At 36.5% G+C, this 15,197-nt stretch overlaps 1 protein-coding gene across 1 annotated transcript in view; it reads right to left on the minus strand.

Moving 5' to 3' along the window:
* Nucleotides 1–1,861: 1,861 nt before the first annotated feature.
* C1H14orf180 (chromosome 1 C14orf180 homolog) overlaps nucleotides 1,862–15,197 on the minus strand; it is a 31,894-nt gene continuing 18,558 nt past the window's right edge. The window contains exon 6 of the mRNA XM_060687300.2: nucleotides 1,862–3,342. Coding sequence (XP_060543283.1) covers nucleotides 3,140–3,342 — 203 coding nt within the window. The 3' untranslated portion in view covers nucleotides 1,862–3,139. The remainder of the gene's footprint in view (nucleotides 3,343–15,197) is intronic.

Below are 15,197 nucleotides of genomic sequence, written 5' to 3' on the forward strand. Positions count from 1 at the left end.
ACGTTGTGGGAGCTTCATCACTGGAGGCTTTCAATATACTATAGAATTAGATAATTGGCAAAAATTATGGGAAAGAAATTACAAGTTAATGATGTCAGCAGCATACAAAGAAAACATGTACAAAATGTTTTATAGGTGGCACTTGCCACCAGCAAGAGTGGCAAAAATGTTCCCAAGTATGTCACAAGAGTGTTGGAAATGTAAACAGGTACCAGGATCCTACTATCATATGTGGTGGACCTGTCCAACGGCAAAAAAATATTGGTAAAAGATAAAAAGGTAGTTAGAAGAGATGACAGCACAACAAATAGATCTAAAACCAGAACTCTACTTATTAGGTATACTACCGGGGAAATACAATAAAAGAATCACATACTTAATGTTACATGTAATAACAGCAGCTAGAATCACATATCCACAAAATTGGAAAAACGAAAGCATACCTATAGACAAAAAGGTAATAAAATATTAGAATGCGCCAAATTGGTCAGGTTAATGATGGAACTTAAGATAAAGAGGAATCAGAGTATTACTTAACATGGGATTTATTGTACAAATGGTTAGATAACAGGTGCAGAGTTTAGTAACTTAATAACGAAAGAAGATTAACAAAATAGAAATAAATACAGTAGATATATATAAGAATACATATTGTAAGCAATAGTACTATTTGATGTACGTGACTATAGATTAAAATGTATAGAGTGGCAAATGTATAGTGTTATAGTACAATTATGAAAATAATGGTTATAACTATGACATACATTATGTATTTAAAAGAGAATATACTGTATGACTACAAGAATAATGGTTATAATCAGGGTGTATAATACTATGTATACTTAAAAAGGATTTGATACAGCCAGTACACTGTCGTTGCAAAACTGGAAATGTGATGTATTATAAAGAAAAATGTATAATAAAAATATTTTTTTAAAAATGCCAAATCCAGACTAAACATCTGGTTGACTGTGTGAACAACCTTAATAAAGGGTTTATTATTAATTATTATTATTATTATTAACCTTAATTATGAAGGGTTTGGAAGCTAATTTGGACCCCTTTAGCCGGAAATATCATATAAAATAAGGTGAATGATAAATTGTAAAGGTAACTGTTGGAGTTTCCAAATTTGCTTACCTATGTATGGTATCAGGTTGAAGAAGGTAGCATTAAAATAACATCTGGGTTCTATAGTTTTCTTTTATAATTTTCCTTGGATTTGCCTCATATCCTAGGGGAGAAAGAGCATAGCTCTGGTATTTTTCTTAGAATGGAAGTGATCGTATCATCTGGTTGGATGGATCTCTGTTGTTTTAGCATGGACAAAGTTGATATTAAGGCCTTTATGATTTAGTATAATCAAGCTATGTCTAGATACTTTCAACAAATCCATACTTCATGTTTAAATTCCAAAGGCTGCATGTTATCTCACTGCATTTGATTAATAAAGTATTTCTGATAGTCCCTTCTCTATGTGAAGTTCCTGGATATGGAGAAAATGGCAGTGTCAAAATCCATCTTGAGTATTCAAATAAGCCCCTGTATAGTATGGAAACCCCCACCTCTGAAGACCAGAGTAGCACTGTCACTTTATCTTCAGAAAGATTGCTAAAATTTCCCTATTTTATAAGATATTGAGCTCCACTTGATTATTGATTACAACCAATCACCAGAATTATATAATTTATTTTAAGTAGTAGTGTCTGTTATGCCATTTTTGTTTCGTTATTACTTTGCATATAGAATCACACAATTGGGGCAATTAACAATGGATATATAAATAAATATAAATAAATAAAATATACATAAATAAAAAATACCTTTCAAGTTACGTTTCATAATAATAAACAGACTTCCCTTTTGATGTGGAGAAACATTGGATCATATTTTTATTATAATCTAAAACAAAAAGTATTTTGCACTGTATTAAATTACAGAATACTTAGTATATTCATGATAAGATATACATAGTATACCACTTTTAGAAAAAAATGGTTCAATGATTGTTTTAGAAAGAGTGTTTGTAAATATACCATTAAGCTATAGCAGCATTTCTATCAGTTTAATGTTTAGATTCTCCATATTCTGACTTCTGACTTCCCATAATTTAATGATAGACTAGATAATTAAAAACAATAAAATGGATAAAATGTATTATAAATACAAACCACCTTGTCTACTTATGGCCAAAAATATAATCTGCATAAGAAGAAGCAATTCCCAGTTCAGTTTTACAGGTAATCCTTGATTTATGACCACAATCGAACCCAACACTTCCACTGCTATGCAGGACAGTAGTTAAGTGAGTTGCACCCCATTTTACAACCTTTTTTGCCATAGTTGTTAAGCAAATCACTGGACTTGTTGAGTGAATCATGCAGTCATTAAATGCTTTCACCATTGACCTTGCTTGTTGGAAACCGACTGGGAAGGTCACAAATGGTTATCACATGACTCTGGGACAGTGCAACCTGCCATGCCAGTTGCCAAGTGCCCAAATATTGATCATGTGACAACAGGGACGCCGCAATGGTTGTAAGTGTGAAGACCAGTTGTAAGTCACTTTTCCCCCTAGTGCCACTATAATTTCAAATAGTCACTAACCAAATGGTGGTAAGTTGAGGACATAGCATCTCATATACGGCATCTGGTTGTCAGAAAACACAAAAAATTGAGCTGTGTTTAGACATTCCAGGTCTGAAGGAAGAGCTGATAATTCCAAGGAAAAAATGTTTTATTATATTCACCTTTCCATGTTTATGTCCATACATCATTCTGTAGATGATGTTCAACATTTGTTTCCACATTTAGCAGTCACAAAGAAGCTATTTGTGTGTTGTCTAGTTTGAGAATTCTTATTTTTAAAGAAATTGACTGGCAATACTTTGCTATTTTGTTTGTAATGCCCACACATCCCCAAGATTATTCTCAGTATGTTAATTATCTTAAAACAATGGGCTCTAATTGCTACCAAGATGGCTGATAGATGATAATTGCAGTCTGAAAACAAACTTTTATTCTACCATATGACAATGCTTTGTCCTGTTTAGTTTTCCTAAAAGCATTTTCCCCTCACTCCAGAGTTCTTCAGATGTTAATCTAAAATAAACCAGCTGTCGCTTCTAGCCTTATGGGCCTATTGCCTCAAAAACCAAGTCCAACATTTCAAAGCAATACGTCTGATCAGAAGAAGGATTGTAACAAGGTGGGAGTGAAATTCTTCCAGGACTTTGAAATCTTGTTTCCTGCTGTTGTAGTATAGACTTGCGGCTAACAGCATCACGACACAGAAGGAAAGGCCCAGGAACAAAGGTAAGATCCTGATTGTCTGCTTGTGAGCTGGGGTGTTGCAAAAGAAACAGAGAAACGGATTAGCTTACTCCTTTAAATTTTGAATTCCTTATCACATTAAAACCTTTTTGCACTTAGTAAAAATCTTGAAGAACTTGAGAAGGAGTATGGGTTTCTCTGAGCATTTGTGAAGAGGTGTCTATTGTTCTTCCAACTCAAGAATTTTCACCATCTCCTGCTCCTGTGTTTTTTTGGCTTTTTTAAGATTGCTGCTCAACAACCTATATTGTCTTTCATAGCACCCTGGGACCTGTCTTATTGTAATTACTACTGTCTTACTGTAATTACTTACTGTCTTACTGTAATTCAGCCTGATAGACTGTAACCTTGCCTCAACAGCAATGCATTGCAGATTGGAGTACTGCATATGTGGGGCTGCTCTTAGGACAATTTGGAGCCCAACCAAATACCGTATTTTTCAGAGTATAAAATGCTCTGGACTATAAGATGCACCTACCTTTTTTGGTGAGGAAAACAAGAAAAAGAAATCTGCCTCTGCCGCCCAGCAATTTTGCCTCGTTGCAGCAAACAGCAAATAGCCTGCTTTACTTTCATTTTCGTTTCTAGCATAGCTTGATTAGCACAAGAAAAAAAACCCTGCTCCCAGCAATTTACCTCCTTGCAGCAAGCAGCAGAAGCCTGCACAGCAATAGATAATGGCAATCCCTGCATCCTGAAACAGCTGCGAGTCGGGAGGCCGATCCAAGGGACAATCAACTTGTGCTAATTAGGCTGTGCTGAAACTGAAATGGACTGTTTCTTCTTGCTTGTTGCTAGAAGGATTGCTGGGAGGCAGAGGCCAAAGGGTGGGGGCCAGTGGGTGGGCGGGGCTACATTTGGTGTATAAGACGCACCCAAATTTTCACCCCTTTTAGGAGGGGGGGGAAAGGTGCATCTTATACTCCGAAAAATATGGTAACCTGTGGAACTGGCATTTGGATATTATGACCCCTATTGGTTTGATTACCTATTTAGTCCTGAAACCTATTTAAGGAACCCCATTGCCAAATGATTATTCATTCTTGGTATATATGATAAAGGGAAGCTATTATGTCTATTAAATTAATCAATACAGAAAAATGCGCGTACTGTTCACCTGTTGCCTCTGCCTTTTTTTCCTGTTTCCTCTTGTAATGCATTGATTGAGTTGCTGGTCCTCATCTTACAACTGTAATTGAGTCCAGAATTATGGTTATAATTCATGGAGGTTATTAGGTATAAAATCACACCGATTTAATAATCTTTTTTGCAGCTGTTGTTAAGCAAATGCTGTGGTCATTAAGTGATCTGTTTTATTCAATGGGCTTTTTTTTTTTTTTTTGCTGGAAACTAGAAGTTAATACTGGAAATTAGCAAAAAATGCTAAAAATTCTGGTCATATGACTACAGGATATTGCAAATGGTCACAAAACTAACCGGGTGCTAAGTGCCCAAAATACAATCATGTGGCCATGGGATTGTATATGTGGCCATCAGAATTTTGGAACAGGATTGTAAGTAGCTCTATGGAGGTCTGTTGTAACTTCAAAGTTGCTAAGTGACTAGTCAGTGACTATCTGACACTATACATTTCACAGAGCAGCGCTCCACCTATTTGTACTGTCTATTTATACTTCATAAAGTACCTGATAAATAATTTTCACGTTTATGTATTTCTTAGTTTTTGGTATGTGGGTTCCATTTTGGACTTTAATGGTGGGATCAGACAAAGATACATTTGTTTTAATATGATTTTAATTTTAGTTTTGTTAAAATTGCAGTACAGTGTTACAATTACTCTCCATTCAATAATCTTTCCTTAAATACTGAAAAATTTGAAGAAACCTTGGCAGCTTTCTAGAGTAATGCTCAAAATATTGGTGAGGCTTGAAGCCATAACTGAGGAATCTCATTTTTTGTTTTAAGGTATAAACCTGTATTTTATATAAAAAACAACAACCCTAAGCTTTAAAAAATAGGGTTAAAATCTTTATTGCTTCCATTCCCAATTAAATAATGTAGGCAATTCTTTTCTAGAATTGTTTTTATTGTCATTTTTATGCAGGTTTTTCTCCAGGAAGCTCAGAATAGCTTGAAGAGTCCCCTTCTCTCTCTTGGTTTGTGGTTTATCATATCTTTGTGAGGTAAAGTGGAAAGGTAGAAATATAATGAAACCCAGAACGGAATGAGGATTTGCGCAAAGATTTCAGCAAAGCATTTCACAGCACTTTGGCTAAGTTTAATAAAAGTTCAGCAGGACTTGTGAGTACCTGAGTGAGACAATATCATGAAATCTGAGAGATATTGGCTAGATTGGAAAGTTGAAAGAAATCCCCCCCTTTTTTTCCCCATGTAATGCTCAGGAACTGAACTCAGCTTACTGAAATCTTTGCCTCTAATGCTATTCAGCACCTGGATTGCTGCACCCTACTAGGCTCACCCTAACTCGGCCATCTTGATACTCATAATATATATCTATTTGAAACTGAAGAAGAAATACAACTGTCAGAAGTTCAGGGTTCAGAACCGATCCAGGTCATGCAAGGAACGCACAGGGCAAGTCGCTTGGACCAGAAGCATCGTTAATTTGAGAGTTTACACCAAGTTACAGTTCCCAAATGTTTACCTTTATATCTTTGCTTTGTTCCTCCCAGAACAGAGCCCATCCACTAGGAATTACTGGAAACTATAATTTGCTGACCAATAAGGCTGCTTGTTGATTAGGCAACCTGCTGAACTTTTGGGATTTTCACATATCAGCTGGTTTCTTGCTTAATTTACATTGCAACTCAAGGTAGCAGTCACATTAATAGGTGTAATATTTGGCATCCTTACCACCTTTGGCCACTTTTCACCTCTTTGTTGTGTTCCTTATCTTTTGTTTCAGTGTAATTTGAGGTGAAATCGGAGCAAGGAAAGTGCAGGTTGGCTATACAGATATAGGTTGAATGTGAGGCTATAAGTACCTTATTTATATAGGTTGAATGTGAGATTATAAGTACCGTATCACTTAACAATTGCAATTTGTTAAATCTCCATGATGTTAAAAGGCATAATAAGTTCACAGTACCTCATGTCTTTCAATAAAAATTGTTACCTAATCTAAAAAGGTGGTGTCAAACTCCTCCTGATTTTTGTATCCTATATGAGGACAAATAGGTTGATGGTGGTGAGCCTTATACTAAATCATTTAAGAACTGAATTACCACAATGGGGAGAATCATCCCACCTCCCCCATTGATAACATTGATTAATGATAGGAGATGAAGTTAATTGCTGGAGAAAAGCTGAATCAGATCATGTTTTGCATGAACAGGATGCAATCCTATGTGTTTCAGTATAAAAGATAGAAAAACATCATTTCCAACACATATCCACAGATTTCTTTGTAAGTGAAACAACACCTTAAAAATTTGACTGTCACAACAGCACCAATGGGTAAGCCACTCCCAAAAACATGCCACAGGTAGTCCTCGACTTACGACCACAATTGAGCCCCAAAATTCTATTGTTAAGTGAGACATTTGTTAAGTGAGTTTTGCCCCATTTTACGACCTTTCTTGCCTCAGTTGTTAAGTGAATCACTGCAGTTGATAAGTTAGTAACCCGGTTGTTAAGTGAATCTGGCTTCCCCATTGACTTTGCTTGTCAGAAGGTCACAAAAGGGGATCACATGACTTCGGGACCCTGCAACCATCATAAATAGGAGTCAGTTGCCAAGCAGCTGAATTTGGTCACATGATCATGAGGATGCTGCAAAGGTAACTGTGAAAAACGGTCATAAATCACATTTTTCAGTGCCATTGTAACTTTGAATGGTCACTAAATGAACTGTTGTAAGTCAAGGACTACCTGTACTGTCTGTACCAAATATTTCTCTCTCTCTCTCTCCCTCTCTCTCTCTCTCTCTCTCTCTCTCTCTCTCTCTCTCTCTCTCTCTCTCTCTCTCTCACTCACACACACACACACACACACACACACACACACACACACATTGAGAGGCATCAGGGTCAATTGTCCATAAACATAAGGATATTAAAGATGGATGTTTAGAATTAGCATTTTAGGAACAGTAATTTCCTTGAATAGTGGTATTTTTTTGAATTTTTTTTCAAAGTCAATCTACCCAAAGTGTAATGGGACAGAATAACAGTTGAATGGATATTATCCTGACAATGACTAGATTTAGACTAATCTGCATAAATCATATTAATAATAAGCTGTAAAAATCTATGAGCAGTTTGTATATAAGGCAGCTTCCCCTCTCTCTATCCAGCTCTGTTTTGGAACTAACGTAAGTGTCAAGCCAGGACATGCTGATGGGTTGCAGAGCCAGATAAAACATCTGCTTCACCTAACGTGGCAATTTTTATTTAAGGTGCTTCGCTATTATTTTGTAATAATGGTATTCTTTTATAAAGCTATTTGTGCATGGAAAATCTGCGCCTCAGATAATGATTTTAAAAAATTGAATAGACTACAGCCATTTGTCTGTTATATGCATATAGCTCGTAAGTGGAATTTAAAAAAACAAAACAAAAACCCTGCCATTGCTGTATCATTATGGGTAAAGGTCCACCATTCACTCTGGCCTATTTAAATTACCTGCTATTACCCGCTCCAGAATTCATGATAAACACACTTAAGCTGTCAGGCCAAGGCACATGACGAAAGGAGAAGTCATAAAGTCAGGCAACCCAGCCCATAATAATGTATCAAAATGTGTGAGGGGGAAGCACAATTCTAAGAGCAAATCGTTTTAAAACACCCAAGAAACTGAATCAATGTTCTCTAATAGAGTCGGGGGAACTACTTGCAGCAAATGATTTATTCATCTTTCATGAAGCCGTTCTTTCCGCTTGCAAATTATCTTTGAACAGCCTTCCATTTTCTTTGTTAAATCGATTGCTATTTAAAATTACTCTCTTTTGTCCCTTCTGTGAATAGTTGCCAGTAGCTTGTTTGCTTATTCCTCCATGCATGTACTGATTCAAAAAGTTATTTTGCTTCCATCTCATTTATTATTATTGTTGGTCACATAGTCAGCCAGATGTTGAGACTGGATTTGGCATTTTTATCCATCCATCAAGTCCTTTCCAAAGATGGGGAGAAAGGCAGATGTTGTTTCATGGTGTCAAAGGTATTGTCACAGAAAGTAAGCTGTTCCAAATAGAGCTGTGTTGTTGTTTTTTTCAATTGACTGATGGTGATTTTGTCAGTGTTGAAGGTGTTCAAGTGATGCTCCAGATGTTTTGAGATTGTACCCAAGACCTTTTACCACAGTCATTCTACTTCTATTTGCAGGTATTTGTATTTTGTGATTTTCTCCAGTTCTTTGTTTTCTATTTTGCTGTCTCCAGATACTGTCATGCCTACTGTTTTAATCTGTAGAGTCTTTCTATTGGATGACTGTTAAATCTCAGGTTTTATGTGGCAGGTGCTTGTCTATTTGAATTCTAAAATCCTAGAACAATTTGGCTTCTTCATTTTCTATTATTTTGTTGGTTTCGTGGTCCAACCAATTTTTGGTGCAGGCAAATGGTATGTCTGGCAGCTATTCCAATGCACCATTGTTGCTAATTTGTCAGGCCCTTGTTTGTAGTCAATCTGTGCAATCTTCTTGCAGTGCCTAACTAGGTTTCTTCACCTTCTTTACAGAGCTGGCATTAGCTGTTGTTGCTGTCTTCTCAATTCCAGCTTTTATGCATTTGTTCATTATTTGTTGGTTTGTTTGTTTATCAAATTTATTAGCCACCCATCTTACCACAGGGTAATTCTGGGTAGCTTACAATCTTAAAAATAAAACTATATAAATAGAATGTTGCAAAACTATAAAAATAGAAAATATGACACCTAAAAGATGGAGAGAGAAGGAGTAGGATGAGCAGGGAGGTAGGTAGAATCTGATATTAATCTGCAAGCTACCTCCAACATGAAGCTCTTCCTTTGGACCCCCAAGCCAACTGGCAGAACCAGGTCTTTAGGTCTTTAGGAAGATCAGAAGGGTTGGAGAGGGCCTCTCTCCAGAGTGGAGGAAGATGTGTTCCAGAGGGCAGACATAACAGCAGAGAAGGCCCTTCTCTTGGACCCTGTCATCCAGAATTCCCTGACCAACGGGAACAGAATACCATCTTTGCTGGCATGGACCGGGGGTGTGGGGGGATCCCAGGGTGATGAAACAGGTAAGCTGGACCTATGCCATGAAGGGCTTTAAAGATGATTATCAACATCTTGAATTGCACCCAGAAGCAAACTAGCAACCAGTGCAGTGTATTACTGTACCATGACTTCTAATATCTGAAATAAATGGTCTGAGATTGCTTGTTTCTTAACTGAGCAAGAGAAAGCTCAACTGCTTCCATATATCTTCAAATTATGTACTCAGAAATGTAGTACTTTAATTTATATTAGCTTCTTGCCCCAGAGACATTGCAACTAGATTTCCCAGAATTCCTAGCTATTGAACATGTGGACAGAGCATGTAGGTTGCTATAGTCTCAATCTATCTTGAAAGCAAATCTTTAAAGGAAGCCATTTTGGCTTTTGGGAATTTATCCTTTTAGACCAGGCTTTCAGCTGCCATGTGCCAGGTGAAAACAGAGGGCATGCCTGCAAACCTTACCTCCATAGATTCCATGAAATCCAAATCTCAAAGCTCTGCAGAGTCCCCATGTCAAGTATTAAGGACACTTTTAGTAAGTCTTTACAACAAGCTTGCAAATGGCCAGATAAATGCATGAAGGCACTCAGTATTTCTCTAAAAGTCCTGATTCAAAAGGAGAAATGGTTAAGAATATATCTCAGTCTTACCCAACTTTCACATCTTTTAAATGAGTAGACCTCAACTTTGAGAATACTCAGGACAACAATGCTGAGAAGGGAATTCTCAGCAATTCCATATTGCTGAAGGTCCACCTAGACTGAGAAGGATGATTTATGACTATCCTTTCTCTCCTGTTTTATGCTTGCGTCACTAGTAGTCATACTTCTTTTTATTGGTATTAAAATTTTCTTTTAATCCATAAAATTGCTTGTTCTCACTCTGAAGTTTCGCTGAGAAGTTCTGTGTGTGTGTGTGTGTGTGTGTTTGTGTGGCAGAATAAAAGTAAAATGAAGTCTGTCATTGGCAATTTTATCTTGCACTCCAGTGTGTGTGAGGAGCCTGCTACAGCTAGTTCATCATTGCTACATACCATCTTCATTTCTTTGATTGATGCATCTCTCTACCAGGTTAGGTGGTATGTACATACCTAATACATACAATAGCTCTATAAGACAGGCCATTGTTATTACATAACCACTTATTTCAAAAGCATAGAGGGGTTAATGCTAAGATGGAAAGCCTGGCCCAAGATCACCTAATGAATTCCTGGCAGAATGATATTTGAGCTAGGGAAGAATTATAATACTTTGGATCCATTCCAACTGATTTGTATTTTTATAGCGGGTATGCATTAGGCATTATTAATAATAATTGCAACAAATAATATATGTCTCACAGTCAGTGTATAAAAGGTTATGGCTATACAACTATTCAGTCACAGTAGGCAATGTCTAGAAAGTATATCACAAAGAAAATCTTTGGGGATTAATTCAAACAGGCAAATTGGATAAGGTTGGAAATTGCCCAGTTAAGAAGCAAATACTGATTTACTTAGTTGCAAATGTAATGAACAGCTTTATAAAGCTTCAAACAAAGTGAGCAAGATTTCTATTTCAAAAGTCATTCAAGTTAATTTAGCTGATTCCAGTTTCTTTCTGTAAAAGAACATGCCTGCTCAGATTTCTTCTTAAGAAGTTTTGGCTGGACACTGTTGCCTTCCTTATGCATTGGACAAATCCAATGCATAAGGAAGGTAACAAATATAAAATATGGTTTTGTGTAGCCACATATCAGCGTCCCAAGCTAAAGATTTAATTAATTAATTAAATTTATGTGCCACCCATCTCACTATTAGAGCAACTCTGGTAATATGACTGAGACAAAACTCCGATGTTGCCTTTTCTGCTAAATAATGATTATGTTCCTAGGTGGACAGAAAAATAGACAATCAAGGGTATCTTCAGGGTGTGTATGTCAAAAATCAAGGCAATAGGCACAACCAGGGGTGAAATCCAGCAGGTTCTGACAGGTTCTGGAGAACCGGTAGCGGAAGTTTTGAGTAGTTCGTAGAACCGGCAAATACCACCTCTGGCTGGTCTCAGAGTGGGGTGGAAATTGAGATTTTGCAGTATCCTTCCCCTGCCACACCACCAAGCCATGGCCACCAAGCCACGCCCAGAGAATCAGTAGTAAAAAAATTTGAATTTCACCACTGGGCACAACCGATGCAGTTGAGGCACTTTTCAAATGCATTGCTTGAGGCACATAAAAACAGGTGGGGCTTCAAGTATATGGCTATGACTGCCATCTTGAATTTTTGACCCCTCTATGCAGTAATTTTCTTTACTGACTTCTTCAGTCTTTCTTTGATACTGGTTTTGTCACTAATCCATTATTTGGCATTTCATTTTCTTTTTATGTTCATTGTTCCCTTATCTTTAACTATATTGTAAGTACAGATGGTAATAGAAAATCTCATCTCTGCAGATGTGTTTTCATTTCTTCAAAATGTGTCAGATATTGCACTACTGGGGGTATCTGAAGAACAATGTTAGTCACTAGACACATGACTCTACACAATGCTGAATTCCCCTTGAGGAGTGTGATTATTTTTCACAGGATGCCCCAGGGTGAGGAATATTTGCATATTCTGAAATATTTTCAGTAAATCAAAATGGTGGCTATCAAGAACTGCCACAAAAATTAGCTGCACTATTCTCATCTATTGAAGCAAAAGGAAGAGTTGAACAATTGTGGAATAATGAAAGCAAATGAGAAACAATAAACCAATTATTTGCCTTTTTTGCCCTAAAAGACAATTATTAAATTAATGGTTTTTAAAAACAAACTTCCATGCAAGATGTTGCGATATGACTTCATTTAGAAATAAATTAAAACAGGTTGCACTTGATTTAACTATTTGTTACAAAATGAATGTTCTCCTTATATGCAGCTTTAAATGACAGAGGGCCTTATACAAGAAAGTTCAACTTTGAACTGGTTTGTTACCTATTCAGGTGTCTTAAATCTACCAGTTGAAGAACATATGTTACCCTATAAAAAAACCTCTTTTGTAATCATGCTACTCCTTTTGAAAGGAGTTCCAAAAATAACTATGGATCCTTCTCTGGATATTCTGGAAAATGTCATTCTACTCATCTTTAAGGGAACTATTATCAAGTAGCTAGGTCTGTCCTCCTCCAAGATAAATATCTATAGTAGATGTCTCCTCCTGTCAATGGAATTGCCATATGAGTTAGGATCCTAATTTATTAGGCTTTTCTCTTATATTAAGATGGGACTCTCCATTTTAGACATAGAGGGGTTTTTTTGGTTGCTTTCTACACATGATGAAATGGAGGATGAGGATGGGATCCCAATGGGATGCCATTATTTTCTATTACTCAGACCCCCCCCCAACACACACCAGAGGTGGTATTCAGCAGGTTCTGACCAGTTCTGGAGAACTGGTAGCGGAAATTTTGAGTAGTTTGGAAAACGGGTAAATACCACCTCTGACTGTCCCCGCCTCCATCTGGTCTCTGCCTCCTGAGTCCCAGCTGATCAGGAGGAAATGGGGGTTTTGCAGTATCCTTCCCCTGGAGTGGGGTGGGAATGAAGATTTTATAGTATCCTTCCACTGCCATGCCCACCAAGCCACGCCCACAGAACCGGTAATAAATTTTTTTGAATCCCACCACTGACACACACACATACAAAAACATATGTGCACACACACATATAATACATATTCACATGGATATTCACATGAGTATTATCTTCCCAATGCAATTGTTGGCTGTGTGGCTTAGCTAGGTTTGGAACACTGAGAAAACTTTGGGGAGGGAATTCTTGGGGAGATGGGGAGTCAGTGTGTTAGGAATACTTAATCCATGTGGGGTGAGAATTCTAGAAATTATAGACTAACCCACATCACGGATACTAAATTAGACAAATCTATGTTATAGAACGTTTTGAGTAGACATCCATTTTATAAATCCATTTCAGTTATAAGAAGAATGATGATATGACTTTGCTTGTTGTGGAAATACAGCCTGTTGTAAGAAAACAATGATTTTGTAACCATGCTTTCTATTTTATTCCCAACCCCCCAAAACGTGACAGAATAAAAAAAAAATCTGCTTTTTTTTTAGAGTCACCCATGGTACACAAGGATAGATCATCTGCTTGTATCTTGGAATGATATTTGTTGATAAAAGCCATCCAAATCTTGATTTAGGGAGAAATCTACTGCAAATGGAAAAATGTCTGTTCTGCCAAAATGCTTTCATTTTTCAGTCTATATAGCTGAGCCACATTGATGGTTTGTGTTGTCATTTGGCAACATAAAATTTATCAGAGACCATTTGCACTAAAGGATATAAATGGGTGAGTTGGCAGTAGAAAATGAGGATTTCTTACCACTATTCCAAACATGATTTTTCATTGTGGGCTTTGTCATCATAGCAACTTTATAATAGCTCATGTAACTTTATAGTAACTGTTTTAAATAGAAGTAGGGACAAACAATTCATATATTTTGTTTTCACTCAATTTTTCATGTTTACAACTTTGAATTTGGTTTGATATGCTTTCACTTTTTGTAGCATTTTTCTTTTTAAAAAATATCTGCATTTGTGAACCTTTTCTGTGTGTAATTTTGTATACATTTTTTATTTGTACATTGTACGTACTTCAGTCTATAATAAGGCATTTAATGAACACGTTCAGCTAGTATATATTACTGCATACATGATATTGTAGCAACTGCATTTTAGGAAGTATTGTTGAATTGTGAACAGACAGAACAATTAACATCTAAGTTTATCATACTGCTGTTCAACAATTTTCTAAAATGGGGTGAGGAGGCAAAAAGTGGATTTGGGGCTGAGATCTTTTAGCATCCTTTCTGCAGTTCCTCTGAGGATGTCTGTCCCAAAAAAATATTGCCTTTTTTTGTATTTCTTGAAGAAATTGTGATATTTTAGGACTTCAGGTGCCCACTTCATTTTATAAAATCTCAAATCTCCTCTCTTCTCAAATTGGATCCTGGCTTTCACATTTTTGTATTGTTCTCAAACTACTAATAGCAGTTGCTTAAGAAATAATGGAAGATAAATTATACTTTCTAGATAGAAGTCACTGAGTAACTGTAATCCTGACCTTGCTTGGAAGTTGATTTAATAGATGACATTAACAATTTATAGGGACATTTCCAAAACATTTTATTACATATTATTGCACTATGGTAGTGTGAAAAGCAGTTTTTAAATCAAGAGTAAAGGAACATCCCAGTACCCTTTAGACACTTATGAAACTTCTCTGAGCCCCACTAACACTCTTAGTGCATGAGAAAGTTATACTTGCAGGATAAAATCAGTGTTGGGACCGAAAGGTAGTCTTTCTGTATTTGATTTTAGCTTCCAGCCTCAATTTTTATCCTGAAATTCTTTCTCAAAGATTTCCATTCATTTATTTGGGAGTAAAGTGTACTTATGAAATAAAAACACAAATTAAACATAATCTGAGAGGTTTTTTTGAATGTTCTTGTGAAACATTGTGGGGATGGATGGGTTTGTAAAAACTTGGTTAAATCTTGAGACAACGATGGAGGAGTTTTTGGAAACTCATTTATTTGTAATTTTAGTGTGTCATGGAAGATTTACCTGCTCCTACTTGTTTTTCTTAGTAAAGTGGCATAATGTTTAATGTGTAGAGCTATGATCAGTGAAACCCAGCTTAAATTCCAGTCTCAGTCGTA

The sequence above is a fragment of the Pantherophis guttatus genome, chromosome 1, assembly GCF_059756535.1.
Source record: "Pantherophis guttatus breed Tessera chromosome 1, ASM5975653v1, whole genome shotgun sequence".
NCBI classification, from domain to species: domain Eukaryota; kingdom Metazoa; phylum Chordata; class Lepidosauria; order Squamata; family Colubridae; genus Pantherophis; species Pantherophis guttatus.